This window comes from Caloenas nicobarica, chromosome 3, assembly GCF_036013445.1.
Source record: "Caloenas nicobarica isolate bCalNic1 chromosome 3, bCalNic1.hap1, whole genome shotgun sequence".
Lineage (NCBI taxonomy): Eukaryota > Metazoa > Chordata > Aves > Columbiformes > Columbidae > Caloenas > Caloenas nicobarica.
In genome coordinates, this window is record NC_088247.1 from 114,701,257 (window position 1) to 114,714,778 (window position 13,522).

General features: G+C 37.2%; 1 protein-coding gene across 4 annotated transcripts in view; it reads left to right on the top strand.

Annotated features, from left to right (window-relative positions):
- The window catches only part of KIF16B (kinesin family member 16B), a 134,265-nt gene that overhangs the window by 33,890 nt on the left and 86,853 nt on the right, over nt 1-13,522 (top strand). For all 4 annotated transcript variants that reach the window (XM_065632211.1, XM_065632212.1, XM_065632214.1 and 1 more), the window contains exon 12: nt 1,830-1,889. In XM_065632211.1, coding sequence (XP_065488283.1) covers nt 1,830-1,889 — 60 coding nt within the window. The remainder of the gene's footprint in view (nt 1-1,829; nt 1,890-13,522) is intronic.

Sequence of the window (13,522 nt, forward strand, 5' to 3'; positions counted from 1 at the left end):
TTAGTATATGCAAGAATCCTTACTGTGTTGTGTTCAAAAATTAAAGTAGGACCTGCATAACTGTAGTAGGAGCCTTCAGCTGCAAATTATTTTTGTTATCTTCCTACTAGGTTTAGAAAACAGTTTAGCTGGATCAGAGCTGAATGATAATATTGTTAGTACATGTAGTATGGTTTTATTTTTGAGCACAAACCTAAGGCCTTTATCTAACAGGAGCTGAGTAATATGAAGTGCTGACTATTTGCTAATTACAGTATGTTATTCATGCTCTGACAATAATCACTGCTTGTCCTGCTCAGAAGTGTTGGCCCCTCTGCGTGGGGAGTATATCGAGCATATTTTATTATCTTTCGTCAGCCTCATTAGAAGGTTATGTGATTACTATTCATGATAATTACAATAGACATAATTACTGAAAATTCTTTCTAGACGTTGCAGTTTATGGCTCTTTTAATAATTGGATGAGTGCAATAATTAATTTGTTTACACAGATCTAAAGATTTTATCGCCATATTTAAATTATCTGACAAATATGTGGAGGCTTTCTTTAATGAGCTGATTTGTTCTCATATAGGAACAATGTTTAAATGATTTCTGAGGAACAGAAATTATTCTGGTATGGTAAATAGATTTATGGACCTCCATGTTTTTCTTTAATCTTTTGAATTATTTTTCATTTTAACATTCTGATAAGCAACACTAGGACCAATATGATGCATTGAAAGATGTATTTACTTTTTTCTGTTGAAATCTTGAGGTATAGACATGAGAAAAACTTCTTTAGTTCCCATTGATTAACTTGCAGCTGGTCTGCGAAGACAGGACGGTAGGCTGGAGGTATCAAATGTGGAGGTTTGGAGGAACTGCGTTGACGACCTGTTTTGTTTTTTTCTTTCTGCAATGGTTTTATACATAAAGTAATACAGGGATGTAGCTGGTGGTTTGTTTTTGTTTGTTGGCTTGTTGTTTTCAGCTTTTTGCAGTTGAAGTGAATTCAAAAAATTGCATATGTTTTAAAAAGTCTCTGTATTTAATTCCTGCACAGAAATCTAGTGATTTAATAAATGAAAGTGTCTCTCTATATACATATTGTATTCAAGGTGATTTATGATTCCAAGTCAGCCAGAGCTTTGAGGTGGATCTGCGTGAAGCACCCTCTATGCAGTACTTTCTAAAAAGCCTGGAAGGCTCTGAAATGAAATAACCTTTACTGGTATGGAAACTGCGAAAGTTAACTCATGAGATGGACAAAACCTAAGCGTTCATAGCCAATACTGTCCCTGTCTGTAATGCCTTTGTCAGCACCTTCCCACTTCTGTGCTGAATTCAACCAAGTGTGTGATTTCTAAGTAGCAGCAAACTCTACTCTGATTCTCTCCTGAAGGCTGGCTGGCTGATTTTTTTTTTTCCTCTGCATGCCATTCTCTGCAGGGTATTTTAGCCTGAACGTGCCTATTTGCATTGTAGGAAAGGAGCTGTTTTGTTACAGCGAAGGGATCAATCTGTGGCAGTAGACTTTGTAGGACTGATGAAGCACTTCGTGGAATTATTCCATTTCTTTGAAAATGCCTGCCATTATTTGAAGTGGCTATTTCTGTCCTTTGTTTTGTCTTATACTATAAAAAAGTTTTTTTTTTTTTTCTTTTTGAGAGAGAGGAATTGTAGGTATGGCCACTTATTGCAGGAGCAACAGTGCTCTTCTAGATGTTTAAGTACTAATGTTCACAAAGAATTGCACAAATATTTAGTCCCTCTCTGAGAATGCGTTATCAAGGACTTTAGAAGAGATGTGATTTTTTTTTTTTTCCAATATTTGTTTTATTTTATAGGTACAAGAACTGACCAAAGAGTGGACAAACAAGTGGAATGAAACTCAAGATATCTTGAAAGTAAGGAAAACAAATACATTTTCAACTTGGCATTTGAACTAGTCTTAAAAGTTTTTCCTTCAAAAAATGTTTCTGTTCTAAGAGCAAATATTCAGGTATGCTGGTATTTTTGAATAAGATTTTAAATAATTGTTGATAAAAATGAGCACAACTCTTCGTTTTCATCATATTGACCTCAGTGCAAAACAGCTTATCTCTTAACAAATCTTTATAATACTGCATGTTTTTATTGAGTTACAAATGAAGAAAACCTGGTGCAAGCACTAGTACATCTCTCATCCCCTTGGTGTTTGTGTTGTATCAACAAGACCTGTGAATAATCACCTTTTATATTACACTCATCTCAGTGAATGCATTGCATAGTGGATACAGAATTTTGCATTGGCCTTCAGATTCATGTTTCAGTCAGCAGTGGCTTGTAAACCTGAAAAACAACTTGCAATGGGATTTCTGCAGTTGAATCTCCTCCAGTAGGTCTTGATCAAACCAGACAGATGCATCTGAGCTAAGTATTCTCTGGAGTCCCAAGCACAGGGATTTTTGCAACTGGTTCACATAAGCTGGTTTGCATTGTGCTCTTTATATGACTCCAGACTATGTCTGGAGCACTTAAATCCATGCGGTGCTCTCTTGTGTTTTGTAGATTTAATATAGATCCAAGGGGGCAACTTGGTGATTTTCTGTGCTGTGATTTTTGCGTGATGTAGACTTCAGACTTTTGTGTTCTCTGCATGTATCTTTGCTGCTGTTCAGTTGTATGGGTGAGATTTTATGTTGGCATTTGGTTCATGATTAAGGTGATAGTCTGAGGTGATATTTTAATGGGCTGCTTTATAATTCCGCACGCACATAAAAGCACATGTGTGTGTGCACACAGAGGAATAATTCAGTTTCCTTTCTGTAACACAGACTGGCATTTTTTACCAAATTTTTAAACTACCCTGTTAAATAAACATTTTGAAAACAAATCTTAAGCATTCATGATTTGCTGTATATACTGAACATAAACTTGTTTGGACTGCTATTCAAGCAAGCATTTAGAAGTAATTTTTTAATTCTCCTTATCTCTGAAACTTGATTTTTGTAGTTGATTTTTTTTTTTGCGTATCGCTTTAATTTGTTTTAAAGTTCACCACCATGTCTTTTATTTGACTTCCAAGTAAGTTGGATGACTCCGTGCTTAAAAATAAAAATAAAGCACAAATAGCGTAGAGAACAGAGCAGAGTTGGTAACTGCATAGCAGATGGCATGACAGAATGGACTGTTTAATGTCTGTCCAGATACCGAACTGGGAATTACCATTTGTATATTCCCCCAAGATATTTTGGGTCCAATTTTACATTATTTCTGTGTTATTTTGTTACTTTGAAGCATCTATAGTTACATAGAACTTTATTAATCCTCTCTTTACTCAGATCTGGATTGGAGAGTTCATTGTCACATGGAGAATTTGTGAATTTTCATCTACTGTGAAAGTGAACATGATGTAGCGTATGGGAAGTCTTTAAAGCTTAATGTTGGAAATGCAGTCATTCTTCCACAGAAAATATAGAATTGTAGGAGGTGTTAACTGAACAATTCCTATAAACAAGGGAAAGTTGCATTTGTTAAATAGTTGAACATAAAGGACTTAAAACCACAGAAGCTGTGATTCTGTTTCTCTGGTATGGAGCTTTTGTTAGTTTAATTCATATAGCTTCTGTATTTTGCTCTTTTATATGCTGATATTTGAGTACGTGAACATAGCTTATATTTCACTTTTGGGTTAAAGCTGATAAGACTTTCTTGGCCTTGAAAAACTGAAAATCTGCAAAAGTTTTCTTAGTTGTATTGTTTCATTTTGCACAGTTTTACTGAAGATATCAGTGTTTTTATTCACTTCTTGTTTAATGATTCCTGAAATCATTGCCAGCGTATAAGTGGAAAAGGGCTTTTTGAAAATTTGCCAGGCTGAGCAGCCAGAAAGCTGATTTTAAACTGTGGAGGGCAGAGGTGTTTCTTGTAGTGGATTCCTAGAAGTTCACTGGCTTTTTTGTTTCATTATTGATGTACGCCCCCTTGCACACAGAGACCTGACACGTTCATTTGTAAAACTAGAATGTCTCGGCATCCCTTGAGAAATGAGACTGGCTTTGCGTGTCCACCTCACCACAGTCACAACTGCAATGTTTTCCATGCCATAATTCAGTAACTTTTAGGACATTCTTCACTAAAGTACTTAGAACTTCACGTTTGCATTTATTTATGTTTAAAACCTGGTTCTCATTGTCTCCCCCTGGGCTCACAGTCCTGAGGTAGTTGCTGCCTTTCAGTTGCTGCCCTGCAGCGGGCTTGGGGAATTAAAAACCTTTTGCTTTTCAGTCCCTAACACGTTTTGCTCCAAATCTTTTAGGCAGTTGATTTTGAAAATTAATGTAAACAGCTACCTATTACCTACTAATACATGCCTGCCAGATGCAAGTGCACTTATTACTAGCTGAATGGTATTTGCTATTCTATTATATGTAGTTATGCATTTTCATTCTAGGTTCTAAATATGAGAGTTCACATGGTTTTGAATTTTTCTCACAGGGCAATGGGAAAATCTGTTCATGTTTAAATCCAAAATAATTGAAAGGGTTTTGCATAAGGCTTGTAAAATACAGGAAGCAAGATTCACAGAGCATGTTGGTGTCTTCTACTAGATTAACAGATTTTGCTGGAAAAAGTTACCTGGCTTTTACTGAATACAGTGCTTTCATCAGGCCTCACAAAGAAGCGATGCATACTGTTTTGCAGGGAAGATGTTCCTCAAACTTGTTCACCCTTGCCAGTTATTTTGAACCTTGTTTTAAATTAGAGCAGCATCATCTAAATCCTACCTTAAAAATAATTCATAGAGAATGGAAAATACTATCCAGCTAGAAAATACTGAGGAAGAGAGAATGCCGTGTGAAGGCAAGGTTTTGATAAAAAGTACTTGGCAGCTTAAAATTCAATTATTTCAGTTGGCACAGTGCCATGTGTGCAGCTGACACGCACATCCCAGTATTCTTCATTATTTATGCTTGTAGCTTTTATCCCTTTTGACTTTTGTCTCTGTGCATTTCACCTGAAGTTACGGGTTTCCATCACAGCGCACATCTTTAGGCTGGGGATGTTGGACTACCCTATCTTGAAATGTTGTCAGTTCCGGGTTTGGTGCAGAGTCTGTGTGGCTGAATGTCATTATCAGCTGTGAACATCTTGTATAATCCTTCATATTTGCAGTTGTCAGATGGGACATGTCTTGGACAGGTGATGGTAGTATTGATAACACGCTCTCTTTCACCTAAATCCTCCTGTTTTCCTTATGCAAAGATTAGGACACTGCAGACATGGGGGGTTTCAATTTGTGCTGGTTCCCTATGAGGTATGGTGGTGTTAATCTCTCTGAAGTGACAAGTGTTGTTTTTCATGATGATGTTTGTTTCCATCCTTGAACTCCTCACTATTATACAATAAATAAAGGATTGTAGCATGGAGAGCGTTGGTCTCTTCTCCCAAGCAGCAAGTGATAGGACAAGAGGAAATGGCCTCAAGTTGCACCAGGGGAGGTTTAGATTGGATATTAGGAAAAAATTGTTCATGGAAAGGGTTGTCAGGAATTGGAACAGGCTGCCCAGGGAAGTGGTGGAGTCACCATCCCTGGAGGGGTTTAAAAGACGTGTAAATGAGGCTCTTAGGGACATGGGTTAGCGCCAGAGTGAGGTTATGGTTGGACTCGATGATCCTGAGGGTCTCTTCCAACCAAAATGATTCTATGATTCTATGACGCTCTAACCTTACTTACCTAGCGTTACACTCCATCCCCTCTTGCTCTTTTTAATTAAAGGGAGGATATTTTGGTGCTTAATAAACTTAATATGTAGAATGATGCTTTAGCATTGGGTAAAATACTGAATTGAAAACCGAAGTGATAGCATTTTATCTGAAGCCTGTAGGCTTTGGCTTTCCTCAAATGTTACCAGCTGTTGAAAGAATTGTATTTTACAAACTAGTACTGCTTTACGTTGCTTCTATATCTTCAGGTGTCTTGAAACCTCAGCACTTATTTAACTCTAGGTTTTTGCTTTCATCTCGGTATTATTGAAAATTTCAATGGATTTTTTTTCCCCTCCCGTTAATGATCTTCTCTACATATCCCCGAAGAGAAGAGGAGGAGAGAAGAAAAACTGTTTGCTCTTTTTCTTAGTTTAGTCCTTTTTGTATTGTTCTGTTAAAGATCAATCCTGGGGTCTGCAATTTCTTTGGATGCTTTCTAAGATGTTAGAGTAACCTATCCAACTTTCGATTTTTCTCTTTCTTTGACGCTTTAATTGGTACAAAATTTCTTTTGATGTGGCTTCTATATTTGCCTGCATGTGTTGTCATTCTCCTAGAGATCTTTTTTCTTTTACTGGCGTCTTATTTTTGCCATCTTTTGTGCATGTTCCAATTTCTTTCTCTAACCTTTAGCAGCTTTTACATTAATCTTTTTGAAATGTATACTCCTTTATATAATTCTCTGCTTTTTTTTTTCCTCCCAACTTTATTTTAAATTTCTTCTCCCCTTCACTGTTTGTGTAGCTTTTGCCTTCCTTCTTTAGATGTATATCATTTGCACCTAGCACTAAGGTAGATGCTTTTTTTTTTTTTAGAGTAGATTTAGAGTTACCTTTATTTCATTAACCTGTTGTTTGCATCTAATCATGTCATTAGCTTTGTGTGGTAGAGCTCAGCTGATGTGAAAGGATGCAGGGAGATCTGTCTTCACGGAGTCTGTTAAAGGACAGGGTCTCTTTTGTGTGTATCTAATTCTCATGATCAATAGTTTAACCAGTAGCCGTCTCAACTAGCTTTGTCCTGTTGGATTTAGTGACACGGTCTCACTTTCATCAATAACACTAATTCTGCTGCAGCCCTTTACCGCATGTTGTGTAAATATGTTATTGAACACTGTCGATTTGATCTTTTTTTGTGCCCTTTGGTTGAGTGCTGCTGGTTAGTAGTACATTTTTATGGCTTAACAATGGTTGTTCCTACCCGGGGAAGAAAACTGTTGCTTGTATGTCTGTCTTCAAGCATTAACAGGTACCTTTTTTTTATATCATGCCTCTTGGGGGAGATGAAATAGTCTTAATTTGCTGTGATGAATACATAAGGACTAATATCAAACAGTTATTTCGGTAGACAAACTCACTTAAACGGAAGAATATTCTTTCTTTATGAATCTTGGCTGTACCCAGCAAAGACACTAGGAGACCAAAACTCAAAGTAATTGTGTTGCTATTTATGAGGTGCTGATTAGGGTGGCAAGAAGCTAGTAGATTTTTATTTCAATCATTTCCTTTCCATGCTGGTTTGTACACTGTAGTGAACCCTGTCAAGAGCAATGTATTGTGTTCTCTGTAAATGCTGCTTTGGTCTACATTTATTTGCATTTCCAGATGATTTTTAAGCCACAGTCGCTGAATGGTATTTATACACCTTTATCTGGGTTCTTCTGCCTGTAAAGGCTGGGGATGCATCACCATTTTCCTGGTTTAGGCCTTTTTGTTACTTCCTATTAACCTTGACTGGCTTGGCTCCTCTTCTTCTCACTTGTTTTGTGTTCTACCCCAGTACTTGATGATAGTGCATTAGTCATGGAATGTAATTCTTGTCCAAAAATCTGTCATTGTGACACTTCCCCACTCAATACCTTCAGCAACCAATAAAATCTTGTGGGTTTTGTGCTTATTCCATAGTAAGATTACTAGAACATTAGGAACCAAATGCATAATGTAGTAGTTCTGGATCACTAATGAATAGCTGGTGGTGATTTTTTTTTTAAATATATGTACATTTTATATACGTAAAATTATGTGATGAACAAAAAACTGACCACTTTATATTTGTGATTGTTTGTATCACTTTGTTTTACCATTGGGTAAGTTGGGTATTGGAAAGTTGCAAATGATGAAGTTTTTTGAAAGATACCGATGTGGGCTTTAATCCTCTCTTTAAAAAGTACCTGTGACTTTTTGAGACCTCTTCGAGACTTTGGAACACAGGTCCTAAAATGGTTGTATTTACAGGTTGAATGGAAAAAAGAGAGTTATAGGAATGATGTGCATTTATATACAAAACATTGTATGCATCATACTGTATTTAAACTGTTCATTTTCAGTTTTGGCATATGTGTTTATTTGTATGTTTGGCAAGAAAAAAGCTTGTTTCTAAGGATTTTTCACATTTCAGTAAGTGAATCATTTTTTAAAGTTGTTCCTAGTTAGACACGTTGGTGTTGCATCTTGATTATGATGTCTGTTGGCTGTGTTTGAAACATAACTGTACTTTTAATGGGAGAATTAAATCTGTACTTTGATTTTATTTGTTATAACTTCTTCTATTTGTCATCTGTATTAGACAACAGTCATTGCGTGCTTCCAGTTTTTGTTTCCTTTCTACAAGTTGTCTTCTGCTTGAATTTTTAAGGAAGAAGTTTAAAAATCACTGCAAAGTTAAAATAGGATAGCATATTTATGGACCTGGCAGAAAGAATTTAAGTCAGATGTTACTACTGAATTTGTTGTCTTTTAGAAAAGTTGATAAGATAAATAGAATAACGACTGTCTTCCTAGGGATGTTTGCTTTCTCAACAGTTGTTTGCCCTCCAAGAATTATGTAATATATGTACATTTATCAAACCGAATTTGTATGGAAAGGAAAAATGCACATTTGAATTAGTCTCTTATTAACATATTATGCTTAGTAGGATTCCCTTCAGCTGGCTTGTGAGTGTTATGCAGAAGACAAGATACTAAGAAAGTTTTAAAAGTGCTGAAGTTAGTTATTCTTGTCTATCTCAATCAGAACTCACAATAAATGATAATGGCTTCTTTCTCTAGAAGCCTGTTTAAATGTGATGTTGGTTTCTTGCACTAGATGTCACTGCAGATACAAAAATCAGGTTTTTCTGCATGCTTAATTCAGATTTAATACAGATATTTAAGGCAAAATGATTTGCAGTATCTTGACTTTCATTGCTGTTCAGATCTACTAAAATAAGATTATGAAAATGCCAAAACATTGGCTTAGGAGCAAGTCCCGAAGAACCTGCGTAACTGTTTTGACAGAAATACTTCTAAACAATAATTCACAGGTGGGATGCACTGTAAAGTGGTTATGTACATTTGAAATTTTTGCAATTATTTGTCAGTATATTATTCAACTCTCTTTTTCAGATTACTGTATATCTAGAGTATTTGAGAAATTACCTAAAACCTTTAAAACATATTTATTTTCTTAACTTTATTATAGCTCTGATACTTTATGGATATAAAAGAACAGTTTCTGGAAGAGGTAGTATCTTTTATTTGACCAGGTAATATTGTTGAGAAAGCAAACAGGCTTTTGCACATACAGATCTTTCACCAGGCCACTTCTACCATTTGTTTTCTCTTTTAATGAATCGTGCAGTTGAAAAGCCAGAAGCAATGATGTGCAGCTTCTATTTATAACCATTTCCCTTAACATTCATTAATCAATTCTGTAAATTTAGAATTGAATTTCAGTACATTAAAATTTAAAAAATTTGGAGTTTTCCCCATCTTTTTTTGAGAAAGTTGTCTGTCAACAAGGAAGTGTTTCCTGTTCTCAATCCTTGTACAGTATTTACCCACAACTCCTGCCTCCTGAGTGAAGACGAATAATATCTAGTTTAGCTCTTGGTTTTCTTAGGGTTTGTTTTCTTATACCTGGCCATGTGCATTACTTATTTATTTCCCAGGTGTAGCAGCTACTGGCAGTGGTTGTAGTCTATAAAATCATCTGCTCTGGTTGTGAGATTTCAAGTTGGGATGAATTGTCGTTACTAAATGTCACGTAGCTTCCCTCCCTCAAAGCCTCTATGGATAGACTTATTGTTCTATAGGGGTTGTTTCAGAAGCTAGAACATGAGAATGTGGCATTGTATCTTCCTGCCCCACATTTTTTTGTCGTGGTTGTTAAGATGAAATGAATGTATATACATCCCAGGATCTTTATGCTATTGGCCGGCACACAGATTTCTGTTTTGGAGTTTGAGTTTGGACAGAGATCAACCCAACATGATTTGTTTTACCATAGATAGACATTGTTTTTTCATACTGTATTACTGAACAGATGCCATTATTAAATAGTAACTCTTACTATAACTGATCATCTCCCTTCAGTCTGGTACGTACGCCGAGGTCAATGCTGACTGAGGAGAAAGAAATACAGTGGAGAGAATTCCCTATAAAAGCAAACAAACAAACTTTTAAAGGGGTGTTATGGTTGTCCTGAGATACACATTACTTTTTCTTCAGGAGAGCAGCTGTCATTGCTTTTCACTCACCAACGGTTTTTTTCAGGGTTTCGTCTACTCTCAGCATTGGCTTGCTGTTGTCAGAGAAGGAAAAAATACTAAATTGGGAACTGGTGCTGCTGATCTACTGTAGGTCTTTTCCTAATAGAAGCACTATTGAAAGGGTCCCAGCCACCTGGGGAATGTCGAGTGCAGCAGTCGAAAGTAGATTTCAAAAGAAATAGTTGTCTGATTTCAAGTCTGTCTCTGCCACCTGTGTTCATCTTATTAAGAAACCTCCTTTCTCCCTTGTAGCCTCTTTAGCTGCTTGTGATGCCTCTGCGGTTGGTCTGACCACTTTTAACTTTCAGTTTCTGCTAGACGGTTGCAATCAAGAGATGCCTAATGCTACTGATTGTTTTTTATTTCAGTTTTAAACCGTTTTACCCACTTCAAACCACCTGGACCATCAGAGAAGCACGGTTGGAGGCCGCCGTTTCTGAGCTCACCAGCCATGGATTAAGGCAGAGTTGAATAGTTTGTCTGATCCAGGCTACACATTCCAAAAGAGGCCCTCTGGTTTCTAGGAATAACCATACTCCCAAGAATTTCACTGCTGTCCTCCTTACGACTGGGGCTCTGCATTTGTAGATTATCCAGGCCATGCTTAGCTTTAATCCATCCCTTGGGCTTGTAGGTGGTTTTCAGATAAGAGGGAGTCAGACAAGAGTGAGTTGTTTTTGAAATCCTTTCTACAGCTCAGATGCCACTCGTTCAACAATTCCTCCTGGGCATTTGGTCTGCTTTTCTATTAATTTTCTTGTGGCAGGAAGGGGAGCTAAATTGAAAGCAGTGGAAGCTCCTGATTTAGCCTGTAGAAAATAGAAGAAGAAATATACCCTGAAAGCTGCTGCTTCTAAAGGATCAGCGGAGAAGCAGTGAGAAGGAGAAAAGACAGAATGTAAATTCTTCATTGGTCTTGGTTATGGGAGGGTAAAGAAGCATTCCAACATCAACATTTTAGACAAAAACCATAAATTTATCTTGAGTCCCTCACCAAGGAACTGTTTCTAATGGCAGTGTGTATTGGCTATGAATACTAGAGCAATTTTACTCACCTGGTGTTTTTAGCAGTGTATTTAGGAGTTTATTACTGCATTATTCTGGTGGCTTTGGGTACATGGGACTGTTCTTCAGGTTCATTCAATCTCTGTTCCTCAGTAGCTGGGCTGTGAGGGACAAGGATGTGCTGGCAACCAAGCCTGTGCATCTTCCTCTGCAAAAGGCACTGCTATTGCATTGCTAATCCTGAAGTCCGTTGTGTTGTTTTTTGTTTGTGTTGTGGTGGTTTGGGTGGTGTGTGGTGTGGTTTTTTTTGGTTTGGTTTTTTTCCTCCTTGGTAGTTCTTGCATACTAGTATGCATAGTCCTACTCCTTCCTACAGTTTCATTCAATGGCAAGGGTTACGTTTTGTCCCTGAGGAAGGAACTAATAGATTTAATCTATTACCTTAGATTCATCTCTACAGAACTAGAGATGAATTTCTAGGTAAATAATAAACAAAACAGAACTCCAGATAAGTGAAACACTTCTTAATTCTCCCATCTACCAGGAAACACACAAAAACCAAAGAAGCTTTTAAAATGAATAAATGTATTAGCTATGAGACTGTTTTTTTTTCCTGTACAATTCCAGGATTCATTCATCATGCAGCTTTAGCAACAGATGAGGTAGGAGTCCTGTAGATAATAGTCTAGTTCACTGCATTCTCTTGATTCATTCCCAGAGTACAGTCTATGGAATGAGTTATTCACAGGTCCTGTAGAAAATATATGATCATGTAATTAAAGACTGTATTGTAATACATACGGAAGAAGAGGATGAATTAAGATAGCCTATTTCTTTCTCTTCCAGCCAGGCCTGTTCTCCCTTTTAGATACCAGCACAAAGAATACTGAGAGCAGAGTTGCTGTCTCTTAGTTGGAAGGTATAGTTAATCCTGCTAGGAAGGATCACTAATGGCAAGAAAAGTCTTGTTCTCAGCCCAAAATGTCAGTGCTGCAACACGTGGACTTATTTTTCCCTTGAGACTAGTGTATGCTCAGTGTGGTCGCGAACAGGAAGAGATGAAGCGTGCTCCACTTGAGCCATAGCAAAACGCTCTGTGTACCTCATTTTTTGAACTAGAGGAATAGTTTTCCCTTAAACCCAAGCTGGTCAGGGCAGAAACCAGCCTGGAGCACATGCTCTAGCAGGGAAAATTGCAGCCTTTATGGTTTAAGTTTTATAAGCCACTGGGCAACAGGATTTTGCAGGCTAGTATCCAGGAAGCCTGAGCAGCCAAGCAGGCATCTCTATTAACAATTAGCCAAATCCTGCAGTTCTATTCAGGGAATTTTTCTCAGATGTCAGCAGTAGTTCTGTCTGTAGAAAGTCTAAAGTGTCAAGGAGCAGACGCTGGAGCTTGTTAAGTTTGTCCTTGCATTTCTAGGAATGAAGGCCAAGTTTCCTGAGAAATTACCTTGAATCTGCCAAGGCTTCTGATGGAAGTCCTCGCAGCTTGTTAAGTATAGTGGCACTTTGGGGTGCCACTACAATAACAGGGTTTCTGTGTATTATAATAGTAGACAGCTGCATGTCGGCAGTGAGCATGTGGCAATCAGTTTTGAGGGGGAAAGAGAAACAATGAAAAATGGAAAAGGTAGGATGACCTTATGAGAGTAAGAACTGCTCCTGTAATTCCCTTATTCTTTAAAGGAATAGCATCGTTAACTTTCCATCATTTTAGCTTCACTATCTTAGCAATTCGTCATTTGAGCAGTTCTGCATCTGCCTTTTTAATTGACTTTCATTTCAGAAAGCTATCGATGCCTGTGTGGGCTGCTGCTTTAGCATCTGCACTTTCACAGTAAGCAGTTCACAACAAAACTACAGTTTTCTGATCTTAGTTGTTGTAGACTTTTTAATGGGTTTTCTTGATTGATGAGGGTCATGTGGCCTAAAGCTCTAGGAGACTGCAAAAAATCTGGGAAGTTTCTCCTCAGTTGTGGTTATCTTTATGGCTCTGGATACTAGAAATTTCTTCCTCTTGGAAGGCTAAAGAGTCTCAATTGTACTAAACTTTTTGTTTTAATTGTACTGAAACTGACTCTGACAGCCAGAGAGATGGTGTTATTTCTTTGTCCCCTTGATTAGAAACAGAATATGTAGTGGGAATTTGTACCTTACCTGACGTATGAGGGAATCAATATCCTCTTTCATAATTGATGATTAAATAATTAATTTATTGCTTATAAAGGAAGAACATATTATTTAATGTTCAAA